The sequence below is a fragment of the Lagopus leucura genome, unplaced genomic scaffold (assembly GCF_019238085.1).
Source record: "Lagopus leucura isolate 7727_CA_CO unplaced genomic scaffold, USGS_WTPT01 Super-Scaffold_100024, whole genome shotgun sequence".
In the NCBI taxonomy this organism is placed as follows: Eukaryota; Metazoa; Chordata; class Aves; order Galliformes; family Phasianidae; genus Lagopus; species Lagopus leucura.
In genome coordinates this window covers 4306734-4322979 of record NW_024962276.1, presented here as the reverse complement: position 1 = coordinate 4322979, position 16246 = coordinate 4306734, and the positions used below count along the sequence as shown (strand labels likewise).

General features: G+C 48.8%; 1 protein-coding gene across 3 annotated transcripts in view; it reads left to right on the top strand.

The window, feature by feature from the left end:
- Positions 1–16147, top strand: part of AP2B1 (adaptor related protein complex 2 subunit beta 1) — a 64661-nt gene extending 48514 nt beyond the window's left edge. For all 3 annotated transcript variants that reach the window (XM_042879446.1, XM_042879444.1, XM_042879445.1), the window contains 5 exons: positions 784–913; positions 7958–8042; positions 8713–8799; positions 12665–12819; positions 14081–16147. In XM_042879446.1, coding sequence (XP_042735380.1) covers positions 784–913; positions 7958–8042; positions 8713–8799; positions 12665–12819; positions 14081–14155 — 532 coding nt within the window. In that variant the 3' untranslated portion in view covers positions 14156–16147. The remainder of the gene's footprint in view (positions 1–783; positions 914–7957; positions 8043–8712; positions 8800–12664; positions 12820–14080) is intronic.
- Positions 16148–16246: the final 99 nt, after the last annotated feature.

Genomic DNA, 16246 nt, shown 5'->3' with positions numbered 1-16246 from the left:
AAAACCAAGAACAGTGCATCTGCTGGTATCAGAAGGAGAAGCAAGCGTCCTGTATGTCTGCACTGCTGTTTGCCTTTGAAAAGAACCTGCACTGTCAGATTGTACAAATTCTTATGTTAAATGTTAGCTGCTTTCCCTCTTCTGCTCTAAATTGAGGTGCCTGCGGAATTAAATGCAGCTTGGACTGAAGAGGCAAGTAAAGATTTGCTGTATGGTGATGTGTGACCCCAGCTGAAGGAGCCTCAACTCAAACCAAGCATTAAAGCCAGGATTAAGTCCAGATGCTGTCATTAGGGACCAAACAGCTGGCTGCATTGATTAATTTGTTCTACAGTGCTCTGTTGTAAACCATATGTTCCTCCTTGGTTATGTTATTTGTTTGGTATTGGCTTCAATTCTTTCTTCTATAGCTTCCAATGGTTAACAGCCATACAGAGAGCCTGGAGGCCCGAGCCTGACGGATGCCATGCAGGTGGTAGAACTGTTTCCAGATGTGGATCCTCTGGGCCAGGTGCATGCTGTCAGGGAGACCACCAGATTGGTTTTCCTTTGCCTTGCACTGCTTTGAGTATCTGCCATGATGCTTGTTGTCAGCTGTGCTCCTTTTTCTGGAGCAACAGCAAGGGCAGCTCAGGAAGAAACGGGGCAGTCCAGGAAGAAGTGAGCCAGCTCAGGCTTGGTAAAAAGGGAATAGGTGTTGGGACAGCACCTGGATTTCTTCCTCATAGACTGTCTCCAGCAGTGCAGTGCTGCTGTCATCATCTCTGTTTTTCTCTTGCCCAGCTTTGGGGTCATCCCAAGCACTCCATTGGCCATTCACACCCCTCTGATGCCAAACCAAAGTATTGATGTCTCTCTGCCCCTCAACACCCTTGGACCAGTCATGAAAATGGAGCCTCTGAACAACCTCCAGGTAAGGATTGTCTCCTGGGCAGGGGTGGATCTGCAGCTGCTCAGCCCTGATCTTTGGCCCAACACAGTGTGGTAACCAAGCCCCACATGTATAGGGCAACCAGGTAGAGCCAGAAGGTTGTGTGAATGTTGGCCACGAGCCTGGCCAAATCTTTTTTCCTTTTCCTTCCTCTGAAAGAAAACTTCTGGGATTTTGCGACTTGCCTTTTCAGATGCCTCAGAGCCACTGCTTGCACTTTGTTCTGCTCCAGCAAGGCACTTGTGTGAACAGATTGCAAAGTTTGGTTGGGCTTAGAAATTGGAGCTGGTCTGAACAGAGAAAGCCTGGTCTGGACCTAAGGTTGTCTGCATCAGTTCTGGCATGCCTTAGTGGTCTTGCCCGAGCTGCTGTAGCTGAAGCACTCATTGAGCAGATGTGATCCTCTCCTGGAAGGAGGCTGTTCCCCATTCCTGTTGCATGCAGGCACCTGGCAGTCAGACTCCATGACCACTGTCCCTGTTTGTGGAGCTGGCTCCTCCAAGATGAATTTTCCTTGTATCCCAAGGGTGCAGTTAATTGCATTGTAGCATGTTTTGCTTATGTCGTATCTACAGGAGCTGGGAACTGGGTTGGGTTCCTGTAACGTAGCAATCCACAGAGGGGAGTATTTTAAAGTAGCTTATTCTCTTTATAGATTAAGAGAATGCAATGAAAGTTACTATTTATTCTGCCTGAGCAACTGTTTTTTCCTTTCCCTTGAATTCCTTTCTGGGGCTTATGATTTATTGATGAGTCTTTGGGCAAGCAGCTTGAAATAGCTTCTCTGGCGCTCAAACGAGCAGTCCTACACTCGGGCTCTGAGCTCAGTCATGCGACTGGGGGAGCATGTGGACAGTAAGTGACTTGCATGTGCTTGCCTTACACAGAGGGCTCTTCTGCCCTGTGGAAGAGCTGGGTTCCGTCTGCATCTAGGTCACAGGTTGTTCCTCTGCGTTTGGGTTGGATGGTGTGAAGTCGCTGCCTGCTCTGAAGGCAGCTTGGAGCTCTAGGAGGTGATGATGGTCCTGATCTGCCTCCATAGCACTGAAGATGCTCTCAGTGAGGCATTCTCAAGTTGCTGCTACTTTGATCAGCAAGGAAGTGAAGTATTTGGGTTATTAAACCTCTAAAGGAATCAGAATGCTGTTTCTTATATTCTCTTCTGCTAGAACAAAGCAAAGAGAAAACATGCAAGGAAACCTCCGACTGCCTTATATTGGGACAGCAGAGCTTCATCAGTGCCAGACTTAGATACTAATTTGCTAGCTCTCTCATTGCCATAGAAGTTGGCTGCCCTTTTACAATTGGGGAAGCTGCCATATGGAGTAATAGTATATTTCTCTGCAAGGAGTTGAATCATGATAGCAGATGCCAAGTTAAAAAGAGCACTCCCCTTACTTTCCTGACAGTAGTGGGTTTGATGGAGATCTGTCATTGCCCTGACAGCCAAGGCTCTGGTTTTGTTTTGTGAGTTCATGTAGAAATTATCTGTCTTGAAACAGTCCGAAATCATTTTGGTGACCTACTTAGGGAACAATTTATAGCACAACATAGGGACGTTTGTATTCTCCAGTCCTGCATTCATTGAAGAACCAAAAACACTCATCAAGCTGAATTTGCTTAATGCAGGTTTGTTTGTTATTTTTTTTCCTGAGCTGTAGAATTCGGAGCTGGTTTGAACCTGAGGACCTTACCTTCAGCTCCTGTTGTGGTGGGGATCTTTTTGTTTTAGTACCAAAACAAATAACTCCTGAGCTAACCAAACTGATAGCTTTCAGCTTTTTGTTATGTTAATTAGGAACTTCAAAGGCTAGCTGTGCATTCCTTAGGCAACTATTTCAGAAGGAATGAATCCGAGTCTTGTTAAGGTTATTTTTATTACCATTTCTAATCCTTCAGCCGATGCAGCTGGTTTAATCTTAGCACTTGTAATCAAGGAAAGAAGCTGAAATATTTGACAAGTTAACAAAATGCCTTTTTTTACAAGAAGGCTAATATTTTCAGAGGCTTACTTAGGTAAAATATGACGATTCCCAACTGAACAGTCTGTTTGCTGGTTGTCTTCCAACACTGTGATAATGAATAGCACTGCGCTCCTGTCCTGACTGAGCAGTGACAATTTTCTTGACCTGTAGAGTTGAAGCCTTAGATTCAACACTCAGTCAAGCAGTGAATTATTCAATGGATAAAGCCCAGGTTGGGCTGAACACAGCAGTAACACAAAAGGTGTGCAAGAGTTGATTGAGCCTCACCATGGTTGATTGCCTGGCTCCTTTGCCAGCTGGGCTGCCAGTGGTCATACAGACTTGCTGTGTAAACCTGAGCTCTCAAAGAGGACAGTGGGTTCTGAAGTGGGATTTTTTTCATAGTGAGAAGCCTTTATTCTTTTCAGGTACTTCTTGAAGTAAAACTTGAAACAGGGAAATGAGAGCCTTCCTGTGTTATTGGAGTTCCTAATAAATGGCCATTGTTATGTTCACATATGCTGTGAAATCATCAGAATGTTCAATCTGATCATTTGCGTACACAAAAATTACTCCCCTAAGCCTGGAAATGGGTGAAATGGAAGCCAGCCTGCTGAGTTTCAGGAACAAGCTTGGCCTGTCATGTTACAAACCTGATTGTTTCTTCTATGAGGTGGTAACTGTTTGCAGGAGTCAGAGCAATCAAAAGCAAGCTGCATGAATTGAGAGTCTGAGCCTGGAGCACTGCCTTTCTCTTTGGATAAGCATTCAGAATTGCCTGTCAGTGCACTGCTTTCCCCTACATCACCTGCTGTCAGCTGTCCGGGCTGTTTGTTGCAGCTGCTGAGCACACAACTGAAAAGTATGGCTTCTGTTTTCTGAAGTGCCCATAAAGTGATTTGGACTGGACTGACGAGCACGGGAAGGGAGGGATCTGCCAGCTCCATTTCTTGCTGGAAAGTGATACTTGGAAATGCAGACCTCTCCTGAGCAGTGTGAGGTACAGAATATTTTTTAGCTCCAATGATTTTGGCAAAGCATTATTTCTGTACAGGCAGATGAAGGTGCAGCTTCCTTGTGGAGAAGAGATCAGGCAGGTTAATGCACCAGATCACACTTAAGCCCTTCCATGTACAGTTCTGCTCTAACTCATCACTGCTCCTCGCTTGTGTTGTAGAGCTGTTCGAGATCATTCATGAGAAGTGATAATGCACCCTGGGTCACAAATGCAACACTTGGAAACAGATTTCACAGTTTCACCTCTCCTCTGAGAATTGGTGTGAGTCCAGGCAGTGGATGTTATTGATTTGGAGCCTGCTTATAAATTACATATCTGCCTGGGAGATCTGTGTCAAGCCCACTGTCTCAACCACCATGTATGGCCTTGTGTAGTTGGAAGTGGAAGGTGGTTTTTTGGGCTTGTTGCCTGGATTTATTTACTCTTTTTCTGAATGGCCTTAACTGGTAAGAGTTGTATTCCAGCATGGAGGAGAGCCTCCAAAAGGGTTCTGCAGTAACACTCCCATTGCAGCTCGATGTCTGCAGCCAGCTCCTAGCCTAGCTGTAGGTAGAGCATCCAGCCTGCTGCCAAGCTCCTCTAGATCCCGAGCAGCTGACCTGTCAAACACAATGAAGGGAAACAGCTCGCATTCCCTGAAGGCATCTGACAGCAAGAGCAGCAGGCTGTCAGAGAACACGCCATGACCTTGTGCTGGCAGAGGTAGAAGACTCTGCAGAGGAGAGTTCTCGCCTTAGCAGTTTGGCTGTTACCAGGCTCTAAACCAAAACCAAATTGGAAGGCAGTCCTTAATTTAGTGAAGCTGCTAATGGGATTCCAAGTGGGTATGTTGTGTACTTGCTGCTGATGGAAAGCATCTGTGTTACTTTCAGACTTGACGTGGAAAGTTGGTTCTTACGCTCAAGTCTGGAATTTAAAGCATCAGCAACCTACGCTACTGAAGCAGTGATGTAGCATTGTTCTTAGGAGGTGGCTTTTCCCCTCGCTGCCATATGTTGGCCATCAGAGGGTTGTGCTGCAGGGAAGGACGTCAGCAGTGTGCTCATGCTGCAAGGTGAGCAGTGCGTTCTGGAGGATACTTCTCCAATTAGATGGTCTCAGACAAGACATAAGGAATTGGGAGCCCGCTACCCATCTTCAGTGGGTCAGACACTTTCAGCAATGGAGCATCACATGAAAATCTGTCACCTCCTTGACTTTTATCCCTCTGAAGCTTTGCGGTCTGCTTGACTCAATTCACAAGCTGGTCATTTATTATTTTTTTCTCCTTTCAAAAAAGATGGCAGATGGAAAGCTGTTTTGATTTAAAATGCTTCTGTTTAAACTCTCAAATGTCTGAGGCTAGAGGTCTTGTTAAAGATTTAGTAGCTCATACGCAGACCGACAGGTTAAAGCTGCGGAGCCCCAGGCAGAGTTAGACTGGACTGGAGAATGTATTGAAGGCAAGTGGAGGTTGCTTTCAAGCATGAAAAACCTGCAGAGACGTCTCAGCTGCTGGTATCACTTCAAATGTCAGTGATTGTCTCGGGCTCCCACCAAAGGAGCAAAGTGTACTGTGTTGTGTGATGGCAGCTAGGCTGGAAATGCTCCCCCATCTGTCCCAGTGCTATGTCTGGGGACACTGTATTGTTTTCTATCCTGCTTGCAAAAATGACACGTAACAGCTGATTTCTGCATCATTACAGATGCTTGCAGTGTGACGTGTGATGTCATTGCTGAGCCCAACGGAGCAGTTTGGGGGAAGGCTAAAGTGAGGTTTCTGTGCTTTGCTGGGAAAAATTACACTTCACAGTGTGTCTTAATTGTGCAGCTCTCCAGAGTATAGCAAAGCAGCTTACTCAATGTGTTTCTGCAGAGTTGAGAAGCAGGTCAGCAGATACCTTTTTATAGCATTTTTGGAGCTGCAGGGACAGGGTTAGCATATTAATTTGGTGCGTGCCTCCAGAACTGTGACTGGAGAGAAGGCGCTGCTTTCCAGCCCTTGTAAGAAACTGCTGTTGTATGGCAACAACAATTAGCTGCGAAGGCAAAGTAGTCTCTGTTGTTTTAAGACAAGGCAATTAATCATGAAATCAGAGTTGGGAAGATCTTGGGTCACGCAGTGCAGACCCTGCTATGCCTTGTTTCTCAGCACTGCCTCATAGAGCTGTGTTGAGGCTAATTTTAAATACCCGAGTGCTGAAGCTTTTGTCTTCCTCAGGAGGATTTAGTGCTGCTTCATCATTCTCACTATCAGTTTTTCCCAGACATTAGCCTAAGTTTTCCCTCTTCTGGCTTATCTCTGGGGCTGCTCTGCCCAAGCGCAGTGTCTCCAATGGCCATGTGGTCCTTCCCCAGGCTCCTTCCCACAGTGAGGTGCATTTTTGGCTGCTCACCCCGTATTCCTAATTCCATTTTACAGAGGTGAATCCCTGAGGTCTGTCAGCCAATCCTCCTCACTCCCTCCTGTTCTCAGTGCCTCCATCACCAGCATTAGATGCTCAAAATCCCAAGTATGACATCCTTCAATATATTTTTATTTGAGATTGCACCATAATTTTAGTGGGCTTTAAACTAATCCTATATAAGCCAGTGTGTACTGTGGGAATTAAATATAAGCTACTACCTTTAATGATGGCTGAAAGTACAAACCCCCACGGAGTCACATTCACCTTCTTGCTTCTCTTTGCACTGCTGGGACCCCAGCTGCTGGATGATTCCATTGGGAATGCTCATTTCTGACCACCTATGTCTGATTAGCTGACTTGCGTTGGAATTCTGTTTTATTCCCCTCCTCATCTACCTACAGCTATTCTTGCAGAAATTTAAGGGTGCCTTTTTCAACCTACTACTACAGACAATAGATCTTCCCAGCAGAACACTGATGTCTGTAATTATTTAATGTGACTGGAGTTTATCTTGGCATAAGTCTGCATAGCAGCAAATTTATTTCTTTGGCTCGGCAGTCAGTGTGGTTGGGCTTGTGTTTCAGCTGGGTGAAAAGCTGCAGAAACTTCTTTTTCAAAGGAAGCTCCTGCAAGTCAGTGCTCACCACACAACCTCAATTCCAGGTCTCTGTCTGCTGAGCTGTACTCCTGTGACAAGCTATTGCAGTGCAGGATGTTGTGAGGATTGCATGAGAGGCATAGAAATCGGGCCCAGAGCTACATTTTCCATGTATATTATGACAGGGCACTTTCTCAGACCTCCCATTTGCTCCTGCTATACTGTCAGCTCTTAGCCTGCCTGGAGAGAACTGGAAGTGGCGTTGCTCTCAGTTGGCAGAGTTTCATCAATGATGTGGCAACCCTGTGTGATAAGAAGCAGTGTGGTGCATCTCCCTCACTGGTGGTGTTTAATGACATGAGAGTCAAGTCTTTTGTCAAATTATCCTTTTTTTTTTTTTCTCCACCTGCCCTGATTGCTCCATGTCTGAGTTTTCGTCCAGGAATGAATGCAGCACATTGTGTGCTTGGTGGGAGATGCTATGAGGAATATACAGAGCAGAGCAGCTTCAGGCTTAACATGATTAAGCCAGGAGCCTGCAAGCACTGACATGGCTGAGAGTTGGGATTAAAGTTTAGGGGATACACAGGGCTTTGGAGATGGGGAATTGCAAAGGTGAGATGGAAAAAGAGGAGGGATGGAGAAGCTCATGTGTAACATGACAGACACGATAGTAGCTGTTTGTGGCCACTGTAGACAAACTTATACTGAGGATGCAAGAAGTGAGGGGAGGGGGTGGCTGAGCAAGAGTAGAGAAGAGCAGAGTTGCTGTCTGGGACCTGTCAGTGCAGTTGGCTCTGAAGCATTGTGGTGAAATGCCTGCAGAAGATTGAGCAGCTTTTAGTGAAAATGGAGAGGGCATGGAGGGGTGGGAGTGATCTTTGTCTGAAATTCCCCAGCAGTACAGCAGCATCTCTCCAGGCAGTCTCATGCTCAGAGCTGACCTTTGCTAGGAGAGCAGTGAGAGCGTGAGCAGGCGATGGACCTTGCAGAGCCATGGGACCCCTCTGGACTTCCAGACAAATACTGATGCTTTAACCACCATTTCTTCTACAACAGGTAGCTGTGAAAAACAACATTGATGTCTTTTACTTCAGCTGCCTAATTCCTCTCAACGTGCTTTTTGTGGAGGATGGCAAAATGGGTGAGTGAGTGCTTTTAGGGCCGTGCTCGACCTTCCTGAGCCCTACAGCATCCAGCTGGGCACAGCTGTGCCGTGGCTGAGATCCACGTGTGCCTGCCCGTGATCTTTGTGCCAGCGTATCCCAGCAGCCTGATTGATCTGCAATGGTTGGGTGGCTTGTCCCCATAGCCCTGCAGCTCAGTAGCTGCATCTCACATCTGCTCTGAGCCTCTGTCAGACAAGGAGTGGATCTGTTTGCTTTGAAACTGATTTCTGGTGTTTTTTTTTTTTGTTGTTGTTTTGATTCTTTGGGGTTTGGTTCACTCAAATGAGTGTGGGAATTGCCTCAATTTGAACTCTTACATTCCCCTTCCCTTGATTACATTGTTTGGGTTGGCTTGTAAAGAGCATCTTAACTTGCACTGTAACATAATTCTTAAATCTGTGGGTCTCCTTGTCAAATCCCACCTGCTCTTGGTTTGTGAGGCTGTCTTTGGCTTGGGGACATCCAAAAACCACCAACACCTTGCTGCTTTTGCAGTGAGACTGGGGTTATCATAGAAACAAACCCTGGATCTGACCACACCAGGTCCAAATGTGATCCAGAGGTCTCCTGTGTCTCTGCCTTGCATTGTTCTGTTCTAATTAATGCTATAATTCTGCATGTGCTGATGGTGTGTCTTGTTTGCAGAGCGCCAGGTCTTCCTCGCGACTTGGAAAGACATTCCAAATGAAAATGAGCTGCAGTTCCAGATTAAAGACTGCCACCTGAATGCTGGTGAGTAGGTTAACTGTGCCATGCTGAGAGCATTGAGCAGCACCTTTGGTGTTCAGTGGACATCAATTTACAAAGAGCAGTGTGTGTGAGTAGCGCTTAAGAATGCAACAGCCTGTAAACCCTGGATCCTGGTCAAAAAGTTTAGCTGGATCCATAAAAATACATTTGAAATCTACGGTCTTCAATTTCACCTCTCTGCTTCTTCCTTTCATTCTGCATCTTGTGTTCTTGTTTTCTCTTTTACAGCTTTGCTTCTCTGTAAAGCTGCTCCTGTAAATGGAGCCGAGCACCTTTTTGGGAGCTGTGCTTAATCTCATCCTGCTGCTGTGTGTACCAGGCAATGCCATACAGCCCTGTCTTTAATCCTGGGTTGGTCTCTTCACCTTTCAGCATCTTTCTACTTTCTGTTGTGAAAGAGTGATCTTACACACTGCTATAGAAATGGTTGGAGGGCAGGCCATATGAGAGAAGAGCTGGTCTGCTGGAGCTAGTCTGCAGTAGGCAGACCTCATAGGTCTGACCTTACTACTGCTGAAGGATGGAGTGTAGCAGGTGGAATGTGGCTAGCTTGCAGCTTTGCACCCAGTCAACAGGCTCTGGACAGGAGCCAAGTGGTTTTACCCAAAGCTGCTGTGTTTCACAGGAGAAAGTGTCCCTATTGATGCTAAACCCCATAACTTTTTTATTCTCTCATCTGCCATTACACAATGAGCACCCTCTTGCTTCAATTGCAGAAAGAAACCATGGATCTCTTTGTGCTCATAATTATTACTATTTCAGAATGTAAAAGATTGAGCATGCAAAAGGGGAAAAAAATAGCAGCTGTTGAACCTTCTGACTTGATTTCACTGTGGGGGTTTCAGCTGAGAACAACCTCTGCTCCTCCTCCAGCCCTCCCTCTGCTCCACTGTGCTTGGCACGGCCTCTCCTGCACTGCAGTCTTGCTTCTGCTGTGGCTGTGCCCTGCTCCTTGCATCTCAAATCTGAGATGGTAACTTCTGTCATTGACACTGAGGTGTTGCAGTCCTTGCAGGCTTGGTCCTCTTGGAGGAGAGTGGCTCATGTTCTAGGAACTTCCTCATGGGAGGTGCTGAAGCAGAACACAGGCAGTCACCGGAGTTGCCACCAGGGTTTGGAGGCACGCTGTGCCATCCAGGGCCAGCTGTCACTGCACAGCAGGCACCTTACAGCCCCTCATGTGCAAAATGCAGGCTTTTCCCAGATTTCTTCTTTTGTTCCTTCAAACAGAGATCGGCATAAGAGTGGAGATGCTCCTGTGTTTGTCTGCTCTGAGGCCGTTGTGGGTAAAAGACTCCTATGTCTGCAGTGCAAGCCAAGCAGGGCTGGCTGGAGCTTTGATGGTTTGCAGCAGGGATAGCAGGAAAGGCTGCATCTTTGGCAGCTCACCCCGTGCCATGGCACAGAGCAGCTGGAAAACCTTGGTGGCAGCCCTCAGTGCCACCAGCTGAACCGAAGGTGAGGTGCCAGGCACCTGGATGAGAGCAGCGTGCTGCTCCTATCCCCAGCATCAGGCTGGGTATTGGGAAAACTTTCTTCTCTGAAGGAGTGGTGATGCAGTGGCACAGCTGCACAGGGAGGTGGTGGTGGGGTCCCCATCCCTGTGGTGTTTCTAATCCGTGGAGACGTGATCAGTGGGCACAGTGGCAGTGGGTTGGAGTTGGACTTGGGAATCCGAGAGATCTTTTCCAACCATAGTGGTTCCTAGCAGTGAGAGCCAGCACAGCCCTGGGCTGTCTTTGGGGCCTTATGGCCACAGAGGAGTGAGTGTCTTCGGAGCTGTGTCTCAGAGCTGGGCTGTACTTGTGATGCGCTGCACATCTTGAATTGATCAGAGCTGTGCTTCACACGTCTGCCTATTTAGGAGGAGGTTATGATAGTGCTGTGAAGAAAAGTATATTCTGAGATGCAGCTTGCAATGAAAACAGAAGGTCAATGGATACAGTGCTGTGTTCTCAGCTCTTAGAACTCAGTGCTAACCTAATTGTTTTGTTTTAAATGAAATGGCAGGTGCCCAGCACTAAAAGCTCCATGGTGCCCATGGAGTCTGCCACCAGAGTGTATGGGGAGGGCCAGGAGGGCTGCAAAGCCTTCAACCCCATTCTCACTACTGATCACTACCACATCCTGCATGCATTGTGCCAGATTTAGTGGTGTTTGTGTCAGCCATGCTGGAAATAGACCCAGCAATCTGGGTGCTCTGGGTACAGCTGGACCCACTGAGGCTTCCCCTGCACCAAAGCTCCATTTGCTGCCTTTACACTGCTTTTTGACATGCTGAGCTGGATGGAATGGTAAAGGACTGCTACATGAAGCTGGGCTGTGCCCGTCAGATTAGCTGGATGGTTTTCTTTTTTTAAAATTTGCTTACTCAAGCGCCGAGTGAAGGAGCAGAGGCTGACTTGCATGTGGAGAATGAATGCCGTTAAACAGGGATAATTAGTTGCTGTGCTGTTCAGCAGTTCTGGTAACTTTGGTGTGAAATGAAATCTTCAGCGTTTGGAGCTGAACGTGGCTTTATTGGTATGCAGCGGTCATCTCAGCTTTCCCCAAGTAATGTACTAATGCTGGAACTGAGAGAAATTGCATTTTCTTGTTGGAACAAACAGGGACACAATCACATGCAGGTTTGTCTGATGTTTATTTCTGTATGCACAAACCTAACAGCCCGGTTGTCATTTATTAAGGAGCCCGTGCTTGTGGCATGCAGTGGAAATGAATGGTGATATTGAACTACATGCTCTCCTCTGGATGCCATCCTGCATCACAGGGTGCTGGTTGGCAGTTGCTGGGCACTGCAGGAGCAGGGAGGTGTGTGTGTGGTTCCTGCCCATGCCAGGCACTGGCCGGGGCTCTGCTGAGTGCTGTGCTCGTGGTGGGAGCTCAGCGGCTCTGCTCCCAGCAGCTCCCTGCCTGTAAGGGCTGTGCTGTCAGATGGCATTAGCGGCCCTGCCTGCAGCCAGCACAGCCTGGCACTGTTGCTTAGCAACTTGCCTGATCTCCGAAATCCCAAATTCTCATGCTGGCCTAGCACAGGAGGGATGGGGACCCGCAACCTGGGGGCAAATAGAGTGGCTCCCAGCTCCCCCCAAATCAGGGCTGGAGGAGGGGGCAGGAGGTGCTGGGTGAGCACGTTGTTTCTCTGGGTGGCTGGATGAAATGGGATGACTTCTGGTAGGATTTCAGGCACTTTTGAGGGCGTATCTGAGGTCAGTGAGGGCAGCTCCACAGTGCCCCTGTGCCTGCTCAGGGTGAGTTTGTTGTAGAGAGCAGGAGCAGAGGATGGGAGAAGGCAATGGAAGGAATAAGGGTTTTTAAGCAAAGGATCTCATTAGGTACTTATATCTGCCAGTTTCCATAGTAACTGGGGAAGAGAGAGAACCTAAATCTGAATGTGTCTGAGTAGCTGGATGCTGGAAGCCTCCCTGACCTGCATGCAGCCACTCTGCAGCCAGTGGGCACAGGGGTGCAGCCTGGGGTATGGACACCACTCTGAGCCTTCCACCCCAGCATGCAGTGTGCTTCTCTTGCTGCCATCCAAGGGCTGAGGACCGCCCTGCCCTACACCAAGAAGCCCCTTGGCAGCCAGAAGCTGCTGCATTGGGTCTTCCTGTTCTGCATGTTTTCTTCTGCTCTTGCTTCTTCAGAAGGTCCCATGGAAGTAATTTGCATCACAGTTGCCTCCATACAGTTCTGCAGGTGAAATCTCACACCTCCCATCAGTGCCAAGGCCATGCAGTGTGTTAAAACTGTCACAGCCCTGTGCTGAAGAAGCTGCTCCAGGCTCTGCTGTCTCCACAGACATATCTGAGATAACATGCATTTTTCTTTCTTTTTTTCTCTGCAGACACTGTCTCCAGCAAACTGCAGAACAACAATGTCTACACCATTGCCAAGAGGAACGTGGAGGGTCAGGACATGCTGTACCAGTCCCTCAAGCTCACCAATGGCATCTGGATCCTGGCTGAGCTTCGCATCCAGCCAGGCAATCCCAATTACACGGTGAGACCACAGGGATGTGGCACATGCTGGGATCCTCCTAGCTCAGCTGGTATTGATGCAGATCCCATTCATTTGTGTAGGGGAGCAGAATTCCCACTGAACTGCAGAAAGTGAGATACAACAGAATTGTGCTGCTCTGTTACCAGTGAGCTGGGATAATGCCCACTCAGCAATAACTGTTTATTTGCCAAGGTTACCCAGAGATAAAGCCAAGAGACATTAGCAAGAAAGCATTGCCAGGACACCCTCCTCCCCCCCCACCTCCCCCGAGCAAACAAGCAGCAATTGATGCCTGGCTGGCTCCACAGCAGAGCTGGCTGTCTGGGCATTAGTGGCTTCAGGCTCCTGCTGGCATCAGCCTGTGGCTGGTGGGAATCATAGAATCATTAAGGCTGGAAAAGACCACTGATATCTAGTCCAACCACCAATCCATCACCACCATGAAATTGCTGGCTGCCCTGTGTCGTGTACCCCTGTGGCCGTTCCCTTTGACTGCTCCCATTCTCAGCATCCCACTGTTAGAATGTGTCTCTCCTGTTGGAAGGTGTTCTGGGCTGGGGAGCTGTAGGATGAAAGCAAGTGATGGGAAATGCTTCAGCGAGAAGACTGACGCCATTCTGCTGATCTTGGCCCAGTCCTTGCTTCACAGATTTGCAGTGTCCAAGTTTCAGTCTGTAAGGACTGAGCATGCAGACATGCCCTGAGGCATAGGGCTGTGATTTACATTGTGACAGCAAATTGCTGTTACAGAGCTCAGACCAGCGTGTCCCCTTTGCTCATGCCTACAGTGCTGTGTTTGGTAAGGAATTTGGGAACCCCATGTGGGCGTTTGCTTTCGTGTGCTTCCTCCTGCTTGTGACAAGCACTGAGAAAGCAGTTTGGTTTTGGTGGTGAAAGCAGCAAAATCCAGAACTATTCTGGATCTGAATAGAATGATTAAGGTTGGAAAAGACCTCTGAGACCCCCACATCCAACCCCCTGCACCCTACCATGCCCACTGACCACATCCCTCAGTGCCACATCTCCATGGTTCTGGAACACCTCCAGGGATGGTGACCCCTGCCTCCCCTCCCCCCCATCCCACTCCCCCCATCTCTGGGCAGCTGTGCCACTGCATTTCCACTCTTTTGGAGAAGAAATGTTTTCTGATACCCTCCCCAGCTGCATAAAGCAGCAGAAACTTTGTCCACCCTGTGCTGTAGGTCAGGAGGTGCCATCCCTGCACCACCACCACTAACCTCTGCTCTCCTCCTGCCCTCAGCTTTCTCTGAAATGCCGTGCCCCCGAGGTGTCCCAGTACATCTACCAGGCCTACGATGCCATCCTGAAGAACTGATGGAGCTCTGCCTGTGCCTCACCCTGCAGGAGGACAGAGAAACGGTCCCTGGGTCCTCCTCCACTGCTGGTGTGGGGAAAAGCACCCTTAAACTGGAAGCAGCTGTATTCATGTGTAGGATTTCAGTCCGAGGCACTGATTAAACAAGGTAGCAATTAGTATCCACATGCTAACGATGATAGGGAACAAACCCCTTTGATATTTTTAGCGTCCATGGAGTTTGTAACCACTGCTTCAATTCCCCTCCCCCCCTCCATCCCCTTTGCCCCTCTCTTGTCCATTCTCGTGGGCTTCTCCATTTTGTGCCAATGTCAGTGTTTTCTAAATGGCTTTAGGTGTAGTTCTGATTTTGTAAAATACTGCTCACTGGAAAAGAAAAAAAAAAAAAACAACACAGAAAAACCCAACCCACAGCTTATTAAAACAAGGCAAAATGGTCGAAAACATACACTGCACTTTATTTTATATTTTTATACATTTTTTGTTTTTTTTCTTATCTGTGATTGGCTTTAAAGGGAAAGTGATTCTGTGGAAGTGGTGGGCACCCTGCAGGGCTGGCTGTGGGCTGACTGTGAGGAACAGAGCCATGTGCTGCACCTGTGGAGCTGAGGGGCTCTAAATGCAGCGAGGGGTTTTTATTGGGCCTCAGCTCTGCTCCCTATGATGTTTAACTCCATCCATCATCTCCCTGCCCTGTGAGCTGCCGAGTAAGGAGGGAAACTCCTCGTGTGTGGGGAGGGGCTGTGGACAGATGGCTAATGGGACAGTGGAGGACAAAATGAGAACGGGCTCACTACTAGGGCAAAAGCACGGGCTGTGTTCTCTGTGTCCTCGCCATCTGCAGCTCCTCCTCTTGCTTTCTCTGCCTTTCGCCCAACCCTTGAGCTGTGCCCCTGCACCCAGTGCTGTACGTCCCAGCAGGGCTGCAGGCATCTGATGTCCGTGGGCCCTGGCAGGATCCTGAGGCTCTGCAGTGGGGCTGAGTGGTTCTCCCCACTCCCATGGTGGCACAACAGACCAATTTGGGCTTGGCAGTGCTTGCACTTGCTGAGCTGAGCACACCTCAAAAGCATTTCTTCTGTTAGCAGCCCCCAGGGCACGAAGCACTGAGGGTTTCTCAGTCCTTGCCTGCAGCCCCCGGCCTCTGTTCTCCTACCCACCCTTTGGGCTGGGAGCCCTTCCCTTTCCCATTCACAGCTGTGCACTCACCGTGTTGCAACCAGTGAGTGCTGCAGCCCCAGCAGTGAATGCAAAGCCTTGTGCATGCCTTGCTCCATCCATTGCTTGCCCTGCTTCATTCAGCAAAGCCTTTAACCAGGGCAGCTCTGCCCTCCCCAGCATGTTTTGATGCCAGCTCTTCCCCAGCAAGCAAAGCTCTGACGCATAGCAGCCCCCATGTTGTCATTTAGATGCCACGTTCAAGGTCAGTAAATGTTTTATGGTGAAGATGGTTCATCAGGGCTCTGTCATCGCCTGCAGCCAAGAGGCCGATGCTGGGAAGAGGTCAGAAAGCCCCGTTTATCTCCCCCCACCCTGAGCCTCAGTGCAGAGAAGAGGAGCACCTGGCGGGGCCTGGAAGGCTCTGTCCCTGTGTTCTGGTTGGGGAAAAAGTGGGGCAGAGCTGGAGTAACACAGTGCCTGTGTGTGCTGGGAGGTGATTGCTCCAAGCCCTGCAGGGCCACGGCACAAATCATTATTAGAGCAATTAACGAAGCAGCGGCAGCGCTGAGTGCTGGGGCAGGGAGAAGACAGCAGAGGGTGAGGGATGAGCTCAGCCTTACACCACGCAGCTGGAGGAGCTTTGATATGGGGAGGGGATGCTCAGCACCCCTTCCTGTGCCACATTTCTTCCCAGCATCTCGGGCACATGGGTGTCCCTGCGTTTCTGAGCCCTCCTCTCCTGCTGTGCCGCTCGGTTGCTTTGCTCACCATGTAGCTGTGTTGCTCTTCAGGCTTTACCTGGCGTCCGTGTCAATAAACTCATTTCCACAAGGCCGTGGCTGTGCTGTGGCTCTGTGGCTGTGGGGGCTGCTGGGCTTTGTGGGATTGGGCTGTGGGTGCTCCTCGGGAGTCCCTTTCCTGTACCAGCCA